At 44.3% G+C, this 17,618-nt stretch overlaps 1 protein-coding gene across 3 annotated transcripts in view; it reads right to left on the reverse strand.

Annotated features, from left to right (window-relative positions):
* Positions 1-17,618, reverse strand: part of sash1 (SAM and SH3 domain containing 1) — a 161,356-nt gene that overhangs the window by 28,544 nt on the left and 115,194 nt on the right. For all 3 annotated transcript variants that reach the window (XM_022768034.1, XM_022768025.1, XM_022768040.1), the window contains exons 2-4: positions 14,315-14,443; positions 4,773-4,823; positions 4,614-4,663 (exon numbers count right to left, since the gene is read on the reverse strand). In XM_022768034.1, coding sequence (XP_022623755.1) covers positions 4,614-4,663; positions 4,773-4,823; positions 14,315-14,443 — 230 coding nt within the window. The remainder of the gene's footprint in view (positions 1-4,613; positions 4,664-4,772; positions 4,824-14,314; positions 14,444-17,618) is intronic.

A 17,618-nucleotide genomic window follows, 5' to 3' on the forward strand; every position in this document is an offset into this window, starting at 1 on the left:
AAAGAGAGAGAGAGAGAGAGAGAGAGAGAGAGAGAGAGACTTTGTTTTCAGATAGGGATAAGTGGGCTGAGTAAGACGGTAAAGAGGAAGTGAAGCCTCAGGACGGATTATGTCTGTGGATAACGCCCTACAGGTGTGTCTGTGTGTGTCTGTGTGTCTGTGTGTGTGTGTGAGTGTGTGTGAGTGAGTGAGTGTGGGAGTGACAGTGAGTGGTGGTGGCTGCTGCACACTGTAAGCTTTTCCATCCTTTCAATTAAAATGAAATAAATCATAAGGGGGGAAAGGAGAGATAAGAACAGCCAATTGGTCCAGTTGAGACTCTCAGAGACCTATTAAGTAAATCAAAATGCATAACCGTCTCATTCTTTTACTGTCTCTTACTTGCACACCGTCACACACCCTTTATGATTTCAAAGTCAATTGCACATGAGCACACAGCTGAGACAGGTGGCTGCCAGTGAAGCAATGTGAAAGTGTGCGACAGGTTCAAAGCAAGATGTACAGGTCACTTCCCTCTCAAGTGTCTGCATATATGTGTGTGTGTGTATATATGTGTGTGTGCATATGTGTTCATATGTTTGTTCAGACATGGCAGCCCTCTTTGGGTGCAATGGGAAATCTTCACGCGGCTTAAAGCCCGGCTGCCATGGCAACATAATGAGATGCTAATTGAATGGAGGCCTGTATGGTTTGCCCCTCTGCTCATCCCCCCTCAGATAGGCTAGGGCCAAAGCTAATGCTAAAAGAACTCACTCAATAGAAGCTTTTCAGAAGCAGCGCCGCTTCCCCCCGCTTTCCCCCAATGCTCTATAAATTAACCTCCCATGCAGTGCACACATGCATGCACTCACGCACATCCACGCACTCACACAGGAGTCTGAATGTCTTTCAAAGGGTGTGTCAGTCCAGGCATTGTGAGGCTAGGCAACTTAATTGGTTTAACCTTAAATCTTTGGCATTCCTTTCTATTTAGAATTCTGCTCTTTGCATTGGGTAAGGGACATTTAACTGCTTTTATCTCATTAGCATAAGAAGCCAACTTTCTCTTTAAGGCCTATTATAAAATACAGTATCTTAACTTTTGGTTGACCCTATGCAGGACAGGTGAAAGTTGCTTCCCAGGATACCTCTCTTGTGTTGTGCAAATTAACGTGCTACAAGTGTTGGTGAATGGAGGCAGAATCAAAAACGGGCTAATGCCCTTAGCTATACGAGTGCAAGTTTGCTCTGTGTCTGACAGCATGTTAGCTGAGTGGGATGTAAAGCATTAGTAATTTTCAGAATGATAAGCTGTGAGTGCCGTTCATGCTTTAGCATGAGGCTTCACAACATATGGTACTACTGCAGAGATGTGCAACTGCGAGTAACGTTTTGGAAAATATGCATTAGTTGCACAATGCAGAAAAGGTCAAATACAACAGAGAAACACACTATAGAGCCTGTAGATAGTTTACATCAGGAAAAAAAAAGCATGACAGTTCAATGAGTGATGATTGCGTAGACAACTATCATTTGAATCACATGCTCAGGCACAGCTCCTATCCTGTGTGACTGAGCTGCTGTCCAGGAAAGACGATAGACCGGCACGTAGCATGGTTTGGACACACAGCTGCGCGTCTCCATTTTTGCCTCTTACTGGAAGTTTTCACTGCGCTCAGCATAAATCACAACAATGCACACATGTATGCGTGTGTGTAGTGACTGTGTTTTTTGCATGGTTACAAGGCGGGCCACCTGGAGCGAGGTGATCTCCGGTGTTCTAGTAGAGACAATGAAAGGGAGCGACCCTGTGCGACAGTGGCAGTGTCCACAGGAAGAGCAGAGGGACGACCTCTTCAGGGGTCATGGAAGAGGTCAGAGGTCGCATGGAAGGGAAGACAGAAGGTCATATGGCAGGAAAATAGAAAATCATACAGATAAAACGGACACAGTTGATAAAACTCAACATGTATTTAAGTGTATTTTAAGTGTATGAGCATTTTCCTGCCATTTACAAACACTGTCCACTCTTAGCAGCAAATAACAGCTCCGTGAGGGCTGCAACACTCAAAGTGATAAAGATGCTGACAAGGTAATTCTTCATATGGCATGGCTTACATTTCCATCTGATTATCAATCGCATGAGCTGGGATTCCACATCCAGTAGCAAAAATGCCACTAAACGTAGTCTGACAAACCCGTTAGAGCCAACAATCGACAATTTGTACCTCGTGTCTGTGCACACGTGGGCTTTCACCACCTTCCATTTACGTCTGCTGTTAACCTCACTGATAAGCTTGTGGGTCAACAATACCCACCAATCAATCACATTCCAAAACAGGAAGTCCCCAGCTTGAACCCGCCTGCCTTTTGAGAGTGCTCTGTTATCATCACTGGCATAGCAGGAGTTATGGGAGCTGTGCCCACCACCCTCCTGCTAGCAAAGCGACAAGGAGACACACAGACGCAGGGGTGGCACAGCCCCCCAGCCCCCGAGATGAAGTCTGGGTAATCTCCTCTGGGTGCTATTGTCCTGCAGAGAGGTGATGATGGGGGTATCCGTGTCCGTGCGTGTGAACGTGCACGCGTGTCCCTTGCGGGGCTGTGAGGAATGTGTCTGAGGAATGGAGGGGGCTTGTCTATCAGTCTGCCTGCACATGATAAATCACTCTACCTGCAACCCATTCACCACGGCGGAGAGTGGACAATGGGCTTTGTAACAGAGAGGAGAGGGGCTGGCGGTGAAGGATGGATTACAAAAAAAGAAAGGTTCTGAGGGGCAGGAAGGAGATTTTGTCCTCGAGCATAAAAACTTTAAAAATTAGGTTAATTAGATAAAGGATGATACAAAGCGCCTCATATCTAACTTTCACACCAAAAATGGAGCTTGAGGCTTTGTAGGAAGAGAAACAGATAGAAAGAAGGGAAGTGACAGAGGTGAAGAGAGGGGTAAAATATGGAACTGTTACATTAGACTCACTGTGAGATAAAGTCGGAATACTTATGAAAAAGGAGATGGAGGACAGAGAAAAAACAGACTGACAGGAGGAAGAGGGAGAACAGTACAGTTACAGGCTCTTTGTGGGCCTCTCTCGAAGCAGCAGAGAGACGTCATTCGAAAATCTGGCATCTGGTTCCCATCATCCTCAGCATTTTGTCTGTGCAACATATACAGCCTTAGGAGAGGAGATCATGTCTGTGGTATGCACTTCCTCTGCCGCACGTGGTCTTCACGTGAACATGACAATTCCACTGAGGGTCACACAAGGGTGACGGTCAGGAACAAATGCATGAAATTAGGAAGAATGATGATAAAGTAACACTAACATTTATTTCTCCTCTGGCCCCAGCAAACATGGAACTGGGCTTTGACTGGGGCTTCCAATCCCTGCATTAATCTTTCTATCCACTCGTCTTCACCAAAACACTTCTTTAAATGAGATAGGGATTTTTTTTTTGATCCAAGGAACTTGCACTGTATAGAAATCTTCATTAATCATCTTGATGTAAGCAAATATTTGAATATATTCTTGCCTAACAGAAACCAAACAAACCCAGTGCCTGTAAAGAGGTCAAATGTTTGTGAGAGTTCTTTAGCAGACCAACTTGGATTGCTTTAAATCTGTATGACAGTGTATAACAGTAATCTAACGGCGGGACATGGTGGAGAAATTTCACGTGCACAAAATTCAGTGGTGTGCGAAAATGAACACACACACTTTGTGTTACAGGAACCAGTGAAAAGGAACCCCACCCATGCCCGGTTCCATCCTGCTCTTTCATTCATGCATCTTTGCTGTAATCATTTGGCCATCACCCTCTCTGTCTCCCCCTCTCTCCCCTGCTGGACACAAAGGCAGGAAGGAAACATGGACGGCCAGAGAACGGAGAATGGTTGCTTCCTCCGCCTGACCTGCTCAGTCCAGCAGTCAGTGGTTTTCCTTTAACCACAGCAGGGATGTGACTGGGGGAGATTAGGGACCCCACCTCGTAAGCTGGTAATTAGTTAGTAATTAAGTTGTTCTATGTGTTTGCACTAAATATACAAATTATACTTAAATTAGTTATTTTTCACGATATTTTTAGATCAAAATTCCTTCTTATTCTTTTTAAATATCAAATATTTCAATGTATTAACTTATTAATATACTGAAAGTGAATTTTACGTGTCAGTCAGGAAATCAGCATTTTCATTTACGTTTTTATGTCTAAGGCCAATGTCGGTCAAAGCTGAACCTGTGTCAAACGCCCACTCACACGTCACCACACTCATCCACGAGTTTAGAGTTTTCCACCTGCGGAGGTGACCTTGGCACCCCATGGGCGACCTTTTGTACAAGCTGTCACACAAGAGATCTATCAATCACATGAGCTGCATGTGGAGGTGCGTGCATTTCCATTTGCCTCTCTCCATCTTCAGCGGCGGACACTCAGAAAGGCCATGTGTGATCCGCGATTTCGTGTGCAGGCATGTACGGTTTGATGTGATCCAGACGCAGGCTGCGTTGCACATTGTTTTGACATGCAACAGACACACATTTCAATCCAAGCATTCATTTCATGGTTCCACACTGGCTCTGGTCACATGTTACAGTGATAGAGTGAAAAAAAAAAAACAAATAAAAAAAACGTACTTTCTGTCCGTTTCTGGAGTCGACACTTCACTGCTGAAGCCTAATGATTCCTGAGGACAGAGAGAAGGAGACAGGCATGTGTAAAACAGACACAGTAAAGCCACACATGTTACTTTTATGCAGCTTCAAGTGTTTTGGGAACATAATGTCTCTGCCTACCTGGATCTCATTACGGAGCTGCAGAGAGGTGCTGCTTGGGTCTTGTTTCTCCTGAGAAAGAGAAAGAGAAGTAAAGAAGGTCAGGTGTCAGTGTCAGAGATCAATCACTTAATATCACAGGGGACTAAAAAGGTTAAACAAGTTCTGCATATGGAGAAGAAAGGTCAGTTGACACCAGAAACAGTGGATGTTTAACAATGCATTCATGTGGGAAAGACGTTCTTTGGTCAGGTTCATGTAGACACACCTGCATGTGACTGAAAACAAACACGAGCACGTGTGCCCAGCCCTCCGCCGACAGCTCGACAAGTCAAGTCTTGCTTTGGGTATCAGAACCTGCAATACCTGTTTTAATTGTTACAGAATACCGATGGGCAGTGGTGCAGTCTTTTTCTAGAGAACAAGACATGACAAAAGCACTCGACACACCAGAGTCTCCATGAATTCCACTGTGTGCTTCCAGTGACGTCAGTGTGCCCCTCCCTGAACACAAGGTAACACCTGCTGGTTTGCATCACATCTTTAGAAGACAACACACCACATTTGACTAAATGAAACGGCAGCACACAAGAGAAAACCGGCTTCTGTGGAAAACAGATTTCCAGACCGGGTAAAGCTTCAGACATGAATTTCAGGAACAAACTACTTAAATGACTGTCGTGTACAAAAACAGAGGAAAATGTCTGTGTCAGGGTTGTTTTCACTGCTACACAGGGCTGGTTCTCGCATATGCCTAAAGCAGGTGTGCTCTTTATGGCCTATCCAGATACAGCTGTGCCTCAAAACAAATACTCTGACAGACATGGGGACTACACAACCACAACAAGTCTGCTACTTACATTTCAAACTGGAGCATGTGATCATTTAAAGCCAACGAACAGCCTTGAGGGATTGGTGGAGTGCATAGTTTCTTGGTGGTGTCTTCTAGTGTGCTCTCGACTCTCATGGAGGAGATTACCTAACTCCTTGTGCCACAGTCTTATAGTGTGGGCTCCTAAGCACCACAGAAAGCACTTAGCTTAAGGGGAGTAACCAGATTTTCACAGGCCTGGATCCCTAACCTTGAGGTTACTGTCATGTCAACATTGTTCATTTCTAATGGTCATATTTCTGCTCACTGCACAATGAGAAATATGTGGCTTTACTCTCCATGCCTGGGGCATGGGAGTGAGCTTAGATGGGGTTAGTCAACAAGATGCTTTAGTAAGTTATTTTAAGGGGAGCTCTTTTTGCTTTGATATATTGGGACATTTTTGAGGAAGTGTCAATGTCATAGTCTTGTCGAAATTCAGGTCATGACATTTGGGTCTGACTGAGAAAACATAAGCTAAAACAAGTTCCTGTTTCTACTTTCTGTCTGACTTCATATTTCACCAGATACAGAGGAATTACAAGAAACATCTTATGATGCGTTGGCTGATATTACCATCTCTATTTTTGGTACATACACAAAATGAAATGAGAAAAAGACATTTCAAGGATTTGGATGTTAATAACACAAACACTCCAATGCATCTTGTTTAGTTTCTCTAGAAGTCTGTGGCTGAAATTGAAGGTTTAACAGAACTCTCCCTGCTAAAGCTGAAGTGAATTCCCTCATCTTGTACAGATATTCTATTCATCAGTTTGAGGGGCATTTTAACTTTTCATTGCACTAGAAAACGCTTGCATAAAGGAGTTGACATTAGTGAAGCGAGGATGCCTACAGGGCCCTGAGGAAGGCAGGTTGACGGCTGCTAGGCGACTACCTTCCTAAAAGCACTAAATGGAAGTTGCTGCTGCTGCTGCCACAAAGAAATGACAAATGGAACCTGGAGTTTCCCATATGGAGAGTGGGAATCGGAAAAGAGTTATTTATGAGAAAATGCGCATCATCCTCTATCTCCACACCCAGATATTAGATTGTAGGATAACAGTCATAGGAAGCTGGATGTTGTACGCTTCCTTCACTTGGTCTGTTCATGCTTCCTAGTCAGAGTGACCTTAAGTTTAACCTTTTTTCTTCTCTGACTGGGCTTCGGGGAAGGGGAGTACAATCCTTCCACACCCTTGCCCACTAAGCACGAGTAATACTTAAAGGACTTAGTCAGAAGTGACATAACCTCCTTTAAGAGCTCTTTAAGAGCCTGCAGCCCTCGGGTCATATCAGCTGAAGACCTGAAGTGCTGAGGTGGGTAAAAGCCTCAAAATTAGCCTGAACCCTACACTTATCACAGCTGCAATCAACTGAAGGCAGAGTGTAAAGATGTTAGCGAGACAATCTGGCGGGCTTTATCTTTATCTTTAGCACTACAAGTCCTCCTAGCTCATTCGTCTGCTTATCCATGTGTCTGTTACGGTGATCAAGCGGGCAGAGGGACGGGTCCGGAAGTTTCTTTGGGAAGTAAATCAAGTAATGTCAAAAGAGCCCCAAAACAATTTGTCCATCCCAGGGAATATAGGGATTCCCATAAGTCAGAGAGCAGGTACCTGTCTAAGGTCATAAAAACTTCACCTACCAGACCTACAGAGGTACAAGGGTTGGTCTTGTTACATTGTCAGGCTGTGCACTAGGAAAATCTGGGACAGGGCTATATGGCTCTTTTTTTGGGGCAGAGCTTATGAGACAAAGAAACAACACATCTATCCCTTAAACAAGCACAACTTCAGCAGTCAGCTCTGTTTAAACAACTGCATTGTGCAGAATAATGTGGGTGTACTCAGAAAAAAAGGTACATAAAGAAGGAGAGGCACTGTGAACTGCATGTGTGCCCACATGCACAGTCCTGGATACTTTCACAAGGGCAGTGGCAGATCGGTTCTGCTATCAGATCCTCTTTGGTGGCTTCTCTGGACTGCAGTGACAGGAGAGATATGCCAGTGTTGCCAGTTGATCACTACAGGCACTGTGCCAGCTGGTTGTTAAAATTATTTTAAAATACACTGCCACACTGTCAGCTCACGGCATCACACACGGACTCACACAAAAAAAAAGATACAGACCCTGACATAGTCACATACATAACACAGAAATAAATTTGGACAGACACCCAACACACACACACACACAGCTCGCCTCCACTTCCACAGATAGAGCCCCTAAGAGACAGACACAAAGCGGCCCTCTGTTCCACCTACTCCTCCTCAGCTTCCCCTTACTCCCCGTCTGTGTGGGCCATCTCTGACATGGAAAGACGGAGTGAGAGGGCGAAAAAAAACGAGGAGAAGATCAGCGAAAAATAAAAACAAGACCTGCATCCCGTTTTCCTTACACTGCGGATCTGTGAGATGAATCTGTCGCAACGATAAAAATTTGGTGTAAAAGCTTCCCAAGGTAAACGTGGGCTTCTGTCAGACTTGTGCATCGCTAATGGAAGAGAAAAAGTGAACGGTGAACAAGTTGCCAGCAGAACTGACACTTTCGGAAAGAGAATATCTAATCGATGCATATTTGAGGGGGGTGTCTGTATATATATATATATATGTGTGTGTGTGTGTGTGTGTGTGTGTGTGTGTCTGAACCTTAGTTCTCACATCACACTCCCAGAGGGGGCATGCTATCCTTTGCATAAAATTACCAGCATCAGCTTGAGATACTGCCCTAGTTACCCCGGATCGGCAACTATGTGTATGTGAGTGTGCCATGTGTTTTCCCTCCAGATGTCCAAAGGGTTGTTTGTGCGCAATCCGCTCTGTGTGTGTACGTGCGTGCAAGTGTGATGCGAACGCAAGACCCTGATTGCTTAAGCGTGACTGAATTGAGTTAAAATAAAAAGAGAGAGAAGGCGGTACGGAAGCACGCAAGAGAGAGCGCTCTGGCTAATGAGGATCACGATGTCGGCAGACAGGGAAACTAGCATCGGAAACTTCCCAGCCCCAACACACACACACACACACACACACGGCATCAAAAGCTCCTGTAAAGTGACTGCAATTCCAAGCACCACGTTGCTTTCCATCATTAAGCCAGAAACTACTGCTAAATTCTGTTTTGCTGCTGCAGGACCAGACTGCTAATGAGAGGGAGAGGATAGAACTACAGATGAGTGTTAAATGGCGGCAGTTTAGTCCAAACATGACTGCAAGGCCCACCAAAGACATGAGTTCGCCACAGTGGAGTTAGAGCCAACCTCAGAGGCAAAAATAGGGAGTGTATGCGGCAAAACTAGAGACCAGGTGGCTCGGTGGAGGTATGCCAACTGGAATGGTTGAGTAAAACTGGGTGGGCGAATATGAGGCTGCTTGGAAGGACTGCTCATGTGGAGGGACAGGTACCAACTGGAAAGCCCGGAGCGAGCCAAGAAAGACGTTAGCGGTGGGACCAGTATGGCACGGTGAAAGCCAGCAGAACCGGCTCATTTGGAAGATCTCATAGCAAGATCTACACACATTCACTTATGATTCTTTCACACACACACACACACACACACACACACACACACACACACACACACAAGCCTGCATCACCATTAAAATCTCACACACAAAAGCAGGAAACTCATGTTCTCAGTGGGCAGTATAAACCAGCATGCCATGCCACCTCTGAGCTGCTTTAAATTCACCTATGAGAAACAAAAAAACCATGACCACACTCAGCAACACCTCTACCTGCTTCCGTTCCAGAAGTTTTGAGAGTATGTGTGTGTATGTGTGTGCGTGTGTGTGTGTGTGTGTGTGTGTGTGTGTGTGCATACTTGCAGCAGAGGCTTGTATGCCTACAGCGTGGAGCATTCCTGAGCCTTGTGGATCATCATTGTTTTGGTATTTCAAGACAAATACCAGAGCTATTACACATTACAAAGGACAGTCACAATCCCATCACTGACTAATAAATCGTACAATAAAATTACAAATATACCATTTGATTTCCACAGGGGTTATGCCAATAACAGCTATGCCAACATCATTTGAACAGTGATCTTATTGCAACAAAGATGTGTGTGTGTGTGTGTGTGTGTGTGTGTGTGTGTGTGTGTGTGTGTGTGTGTGTGTGTGTGTGTTTGAGCGTGTTGACTCACGACATTTCTGGGCAAAGCCCTGAAGGTAGAAAGAACAAATAAGCAGCAGAATTCCCTACAGTTTGTCTTTCTGCTACACTGTAGTTTTAACCCAGCTGAACTGACCCACTTTGACTGACGAACTTGACGCAGGCATTAGCACATTATCCACACTGTTCCTCACCTCATGGCAAAACAAAACACAAGTCTGTACTTGACCCCCCGACTGTCCAACTACTCAGCTAGAAAAGCATAACAAAGCATTCCTGAGGCGAGCAGATCAGTCCGACACCAGCTGAGTCGTTTTTGTGTCAAAAGTGCTTCAGTCATGAAGTCAACAGTGACACCAGCAACTCAAGGATTTTGGCCAAAGCATCAAAAGGATGTAATCTTAATCCTCTCTGTTTACCACAATTGAACAATAGCCTGAAGGATATCACCAAAAGACACTGTTGCAATGTCTCACCACTGTTACAGCATGTAGAAATGTGTGAAAAAGGTTTGTCTCACAACCACAAATTCCACAATGATCCATCTTGATCTGTCTTTAATGTGTGTCATTTCTTTTATCACAGTGGTTTGAGAGAGATGCTATCATCTAGTTTGATGTTTTCCTCCTTCGGCTATACACGATTATCCACCCCATCAACCGGTCTCTGCGTGTCTTGCATGGATGGGATCCCTCCTGTAGCTTCTGCATCCATTTGGCATATTTTCACCTTCAGCAGCAAAAAAAAAACAGTCACACTGACACTGAATAACATGAGTATGTGGCTGCGGTGGCAAAGGTTAAAGAACAGAGGCAATGCTAGATGTGAAAAAGGAACAGAAAACAAGAAAATGACAGACAAGAAATTGCAGATCTGATAAAGTGTTATGGTCACATTAACTTCAAATCACTCAGAGTACGATGTATGTCATCGCGGCCGTTAACCTGATCATTCTAAGAATTTTCTTGATAGATCAAATTTGACAACTTGAAAAATTCACTTCCTGAACTGATGCACCTTATTCCGATTCATGAGATTTGATATCACAGGTAGCACAGAAGAACTTGGGGGGTGAGAAGAAAATGTCAACACCATCACCTCTTTCCATAAAAGACAAATTGCTTCTGAAAGTTTTTCTGAAAAGGACAATGACAGAATATGAAAACAAACGTATAAGCTCTGTAATTATGTATGGAAATGAAATGATGTGGAAGTGAACAGCCCTCTTTGCCTGTAAGCGCCATGTTATTTCTAATGGGCTTAACGTTTTTGTAATTTGTTAAATAGGTGGAAGAGACAACAAAGATTAAACACTTAATTATACAAATTACATTGACAGCAATTACACCGGCAATTATCCACAACATAGACCTGCTTAAAGGATGGATCTGAAATTTATAGCTCAGGCTAAAAGGTAATCTTTAGCCTTTGGCCTCACCGTTCACTGACCCGTCACTTAAAACAACAACGTTTTGTTTAAGTTGCTGAACTTGTTCTATTGCTCCATTTTGATACTTCCTGCCACTTCCAACAATAAAGCTCACGCATCACCAAACCAGCACGCCAGCGAGAGCCATCCAAACTCTTGCTGTCTATGGAAGCGCTGGGAAACTGTTGCATGGTAGCACTAATCCATAGGTCACATTCCCAAAGGGGGATGTTTATTTAACTCCTTGTGTCCCCGCGACTCATAAAACTAACACCAAGATGCATAGAAATAACCCAATCTGAGAGCGAGCAGGAAGCGGGTAACGTCGATAGGCATCTCTGAGAGCCTCCATCATCGGCTCCTAATAGACCCTTCAAGTTTTACCACAACAGAGACAGCTATCGCTTCGTTAATTGAGAGGCCCCTCAAGAGTTGGCAGACATGGGGGGGGGGGGACAAACACAAATGATAAGTTTCCAAACATTTCTGTAAAAATGTTAGTGATGCTAGAAAAAAAAAAAAAGCAAACAAAGCAAAAAAAAAACCCACAAAAACAAACCCAAACAGAAACCAGAGCGTTCCCACTCGCCAGCCTGAGAGTCAACATGAGAAAGTTTTGGAGAACAGAAAGTTAAATAAGAGAGCTTCTTCTTTCTTTTTGGTGTCACCTCTCTGACAACAGCTAGACTATAGACACTGGGGCTTTCACAGGGACTTTTCCAAGAGCAATCTGCGGAATGTGTTGTAAACAAAGTTAATATACGAAGTCCTTGAACCAGTCAGTCGCACCGACACCTCCTTCATCCTGACATCTGCCTCCTCCTGTAGTCTGAGTGTGAAGACAAGGACAGGTCAAAGTTAAAGCGACCTTTGCTCTCAAAGACGTGAGCCTACTGACCAGAGCTGATCTGGAGCGACTGAGTGACCTCCTTTGTCTCAAAAAGTTACGTTATGAAAGATGCGAAAGGATTGAAGTTACCCTGTCAAAAAAATAGAAAGGATCTGACCTATACGTTTTTATTCAGACGAAAAGAAAGACAATGACCGGAGAGGGAGTAGGTCTTGTGGAGACCAGACTGCTCTACCACCATCCTGTACCCTTTACAAGTGACAGGTCTTTCCCTAAAGGCCACGTCCCTCAGGAGTGCCACTTGCTAAATGTCTCCCCATTAACGTGGCTCGTGGACATTGTGACCTTCTCAAATCATTTGCTATTGGGCCCTGAGGGAGACGGCTGCATGACGCTGGCTCTCAGCCACTGATTTCTGGACACACTTCACAAGATACAATAGTCGTTCACTTCTCCCTCTCTCTCTTTCTCTCTCTCTCTCTCTCTCTCTCTAACTGGGTGTCCATTCCACTGTCTGCCCTTATTCTCAGTTCATCTGAGCCTCTTGTGCTCTGCCTCTCTCTCTCTCTCTCTCTCTCTCTCTGTCTGTCTCCCCCCTGACTCTTCTTGTGTGTTACTTTCACAATGTATTTCACTTTGTCTTACAGATACTGCGCCACAGCCTGTGAGACTATGACAGTGAAAGCTGAAAACAAAAACATCAATAATGCCTAAGAGGAGGAATTTTTGTCTTTGACTACTCTTACCCTTGGAAGCTCGGTAGAGAAAAGGCTGCTGTGCACTTGAATAATGGCCAAAGCTAATTTTAGAAAAAGTATAAAATGCAATGCAAAGTTCAGTCCATATAGCGTGGGTTGATACTGTGTGTTGTCTGACCCATATTCCTTCCGTCATGTTTTTTTCATTCTCCTCATCTCCTACATTTTGGTGCCAAACTTTGCAGAGTGGCGGGACAGCTGCAGGCTCTCACATTCCCCACTCCTCCTCTTCATTCCCCTCATCCTCCTCCCTTCGTCTTCCTCTGCTCACATCCTTATCCTCCTCCTGTGCTCGGGCTTCAGGCTCAGGGCCCAGTCAGCTCTTTCTCTCTCTTCTTCTACGCAGGCTGCAAAAATCTGCCCAGATTGCTTCCCCTTCCCCTGTTTTATCTCCTCAGGATGAGACCTTCTCAAACTACAAAACATCCAGAGGTAATCCTTATTACTCTGAGAGTCACTTGATGGGAAAAGAAAGATCAATGTCTGTGGCCACACAGAAAGAACACTTAACCTTTGATCAGATGCAAAATGCATCTAAGTAACCACAGCTAGGATTTCTTTTTTTTTATGCTTTCCTATCCCTCTCCTGAAAGCTGTGAGAACAGGATGTCTGCCTGCAATAAATCAGCTATTCATCCAAGCTATACCTGTCAGCCCAAGCAAAACCACATGGCTGCCTTCAAGCAGAAGAGGCCTCTTATTGAACTTGAAAACCAGTAATGTCAGACAAAAACATATCAACAGACAATTTGGATGGGAGCTCAAATAAGAAAAGCTGAGGTAACATGATATCAACGTGAGCAAAATCTGTGGTGAGAGAACTGAGGCATCATTTTGTCAGGGATCAGTTTTACTTGTGGCACCTACCAGCCTTATTTTTTCTAAGTTGGACATTTTACTTTTACTTTTTTGTATCTATTTGTTTTAGAAATTGAGCCCAAATTGCATTTTCTAAAGCTTCAAACTAATTAAATTCACCATGAATAAGTCATATGAAGTAAGCATAGCACTCCACACTTGCTCCGGTTTGTGTGTGCAGCACCAGCAGCATACCATCCTACGTTTGCTGGCAGCTTGGCAACCAAAAGGGGTGCCCCACTACCCTACATCCTTGTGAAAAGGACCCTCAAAGTCCCCCATGAACCTCCAGAACAGCACTGCATTCACATCCAGTAAAGGCAAAATGCCTTTGGTGAAAGTCTTAAAACCTAAGTGCACATTCATATTCCTTCTGTTGCTGTTTGTCTCTGCCAGGTTGTTGGCTACAATTGTGGAAATTACCCAGTGTAAAGCCACAAGACTCTTCTTAAAAGGGGATTTTTAGGGTCATTATTAAAAGATTTGCAAAAAGAAAAAAAAAAAAAAGAATCATTTGTCCAATGCAATTTGTAGGCAAGCAAGATGAGATGGCAGCTGTTTTTAGTTGCTATGCAAGGTTTTTCTAAGTGTCTGCATCTGTATCTGTGTGTGTGTGTGTGTGTGTGTGTGTGTGTGTGTGTGTATGTGTGTATGTTTATGTGCGTGTAAGCATACATTTACCATGTCAAGCTCTTGGGAGACTCGTCGCTTGCGTAGCTCCTCCATGCGGTCGCTGACGTCACTGAAGCAGGTGTTGTAGTACTCAGAGTACTCCTGGGCAAGGTCATCTATGTTGCCCAGAGAACCATCCTGGAAGAGAGGAAGAGAGGAAATGGTTGGTTTAGCCTAGGAACTACAACATCCTGAGAACAGACAGCTGACAATCTAATCGTACAGAGAAAAAAGAAAAAGTCTGTCATCTGCAAAAATCTCCTTTTGGACAACTTGTTATTCTGACGGTAAATCACTGAAAAACTTCATTTAAAAAAAAAACAAAAAAACAAAAGAAAAACATTTGAACATCCCACCAGCGCCTCGGGGAAGGAAAAAGCCTGGTCAAGTTAGTTGTGAGAAGCTCATGCCCCTCCATCGTCTCCATTTACCCTAAGCACAGCTTTATAAAACCACTTACAATTAGTGGTGTATGGACTTCACTGACAGGCACGCATTTGGTGTGGCACAGGAACACAAACATAGTCACTCACACATCGCCATTTTCTACGCTGCCTCACAGATCAACTAGTGCAAACTGAGAAAACACACATGCATTGTGGCACGTGTTGTTCATATCACACCAATCTGCTCACATTCCCCCCATACAAACTGAAAAAACCTAAAAATGCGCCTCAATAAAAGGTCTGTGTATTTTGGACATTTATTGATTCTTATCGAATCACATTCAGTGAGTGGTTTGTCCCATGGTTTTGTCCGCGTCGTATCTAGGATGCCCTTTACCTCCTCAGACATTCAACGAACTCCAAAGCAAACACACACTTCCTGCTCGCTGTAGTTTAGATCCGCGCAGTTCCTGTCTTTGTCTGGTAGGCATGTGTTTAGGATTGCGAGAGGAAGCTGTGCTCCAAACAGTAGGGAGCTCGACCAAAAGAATACACTTTGGATATAATGCTGAAGATTGGCCTCTAGGTTACTCCTGGAAACATTAATAGTGTCGTGACGTCAGACCTGGGTTCTATGGACACCAGTGAGCAAATACAAATCGTCAACACACGGCTCTCGATCATGCAAAGTTAGTCGGGATCAGTTCCTTTTACACGGGACTGTGTTCCAAACACTGAAATGTATCCTCAAGTTGCGACATATGCACAAATGATCTAGGTTTTAGTCCCTGCACTTATCCGGCTAACCTTATAGTCTTGACATGAGACCAAAAAAAAAAAAAAAATATGAGAATATGAGAAATTAATTTATTTCTGAAATTAAGCCCTTCAGATTCTCTGCAGGAAGTAGAGCAATGTCTTTCGTACGAAGTGAGAGAAGACCGACTCCCATCTCTCGCCTTGATTGAAATGTAGGCCACTCTGGCGATGAAGGCCAACTGCTGAATATTCATCAGTGTTGATCTAATCTGTGCCAGGCAGACAGCGAGCATTGAGTCACTGTGCAGGGTCCGAACAGTCTCTCTCAGTCTCTGTCTTTCTCAACCGGACTCCCTATCTGGGTGCCAGGCCACAAATGAATGGATCACTGTGAGTGTGAGTGAGAGTGTCCCACACATACACATATATATATATACACATACACACACACACAGGCATAGGGCCTTCTTCAGAGATGGGTGTCTAGTCAGAGAGAACACACATTAGCATGCACACACATGCAGGCAGGAGATTTCAAAAACATCAGACCAAAACAAACTGAAGCACACCAGTCCCACACAACGCAGCACAGAGGACCGAGTTATGAAACGGCAATTATTAATTACGGGATGAACAACAAAACAACACAAGCACACATGTTCCGTCTCAAAAGTCAAGTTCGGCTGGCTGTGATCCATCCTCCCACTCTCATTTCTTGAGAAATCCTGCTCTGGCCAGACATATGGTTCGAGATGACAGAGATCCCCGGTGGGAACGCTCCATGAGCAGACACATGCTTTCCCCCTTCATTCCTCACACTGACTGAAAGCACGCTCTCATTACAAAGCTCCAAGATGTTTTAATCACTGAACACATGCCACGACTGCGCTCAACTTCTTTTTTTTTTTTTGCCACATCCAGAAGATAAGAATGAACCCTGTCCCGGTATTACACCACGTCTTTATTGCCACTCCAGTTGGTGTTAACAGTGATGGATTAGCTGGGTCATAGCAGCAGAATTAATGAATCAAACGTTACCATTTTCATGCCCCCGGTGCCCTTAAGGAACGCTGAATGTAAACCTGCATGTGTGCTTTGCTGCTTTTCAGACGAATGTGTGTCTGTGACTGTATGCATCCACATGTGTGCAGACATTCATGTGTGTGCGTAGATAACTGAGATTCCTCCCATTCCCCAGTGGCATTTCACGGGGGAGTCCGACACAGCTGACCCCCGCACTCCCACCTCCACCGCCACCTTGTAAAGCGATACGGCACATGCTCAAGTTATGCATATCCACTGTAACGCAGCACGTGAAAGCGAGTGTTGCGAATGCCGTTGAGGGAGTCGCAGAGGGTGAGGGAAAGGGTTAAAACAAAGAAGATAAACCGAATGTTTTCTTAGGGTTGTTAGATTTACTGTGAGTGTCAACAGATGAGCCGGTGCTTAGTCCACATTTCAGGAAGGAGGGAACCTGTCCACTTGAGAGTGAAGGTGCAAGAGCATTCTGGGTCTGACAGTGGTCCACACATCTAGTTAAGAAATGTGGGCAGGGCGGTGGGGGTGGAGGCAGGACAAGGGATGATTTGTGGGCTATTGACTAGGGCAGCTATGGGGTGGAGAGAAGGATTAAACATCTGGAGTCCGGGTAGAGAAAATCTTCATCTATAAGAGAGATTCTTTGCATGAGTATTGAATCCACCACAGCTCATCTGACCTGAATTAAAACATATGGGTCTGGTGTGTGTTAGCATACCAAGCGAACCTAAAAATATCCTTTTAAATTCACTTTACAAATGAATTACCCAGCATTGTAACCATCTAGTTTCATGGAATATTTGAAGTAGAAACTAATACTGGTGCAGCTGATGTAACAGTTACTCCACCCTGGATGTGAGGGAGGCCAACTCCCCATTTTGACTCGAACAATAGTCATACAAAATACAAACACCCAAGCAAGAAAGTGCAAGTGAGTTTGTGTGTATTTACAGTACAGAGCGTACGTGTGTCATTTACTGTTAAATTCCAAGATACTGTCAGTTCCATCAAGATGGCTACTCCCAGTGTGCAGCTGAAGTATGTCATACCTCACTGAAGAAAACTGCGTTACATGTCACTCCTGCTCCAAGACTCAAAACGGAGAATAGGTTCAGAGAAAATGTTACAGG

Source organism: Seriola dumerili, unplaced genomic scaffold, assembly GCF_002260705.1.
Source record: "Seriola dumerili isolate Sdu_G_001 unplaced genomic scaffold, Sdu_1.0 BDQW01000025.1, whole genome shotgun sequence".
Classification (NCBI taxonomy): domain Eukaryota; kingdom Metazoa; phylum Chordata; class Actinopteri; order Carangiformes; family Carangidae; genus Seriola; species Seriola dumerili.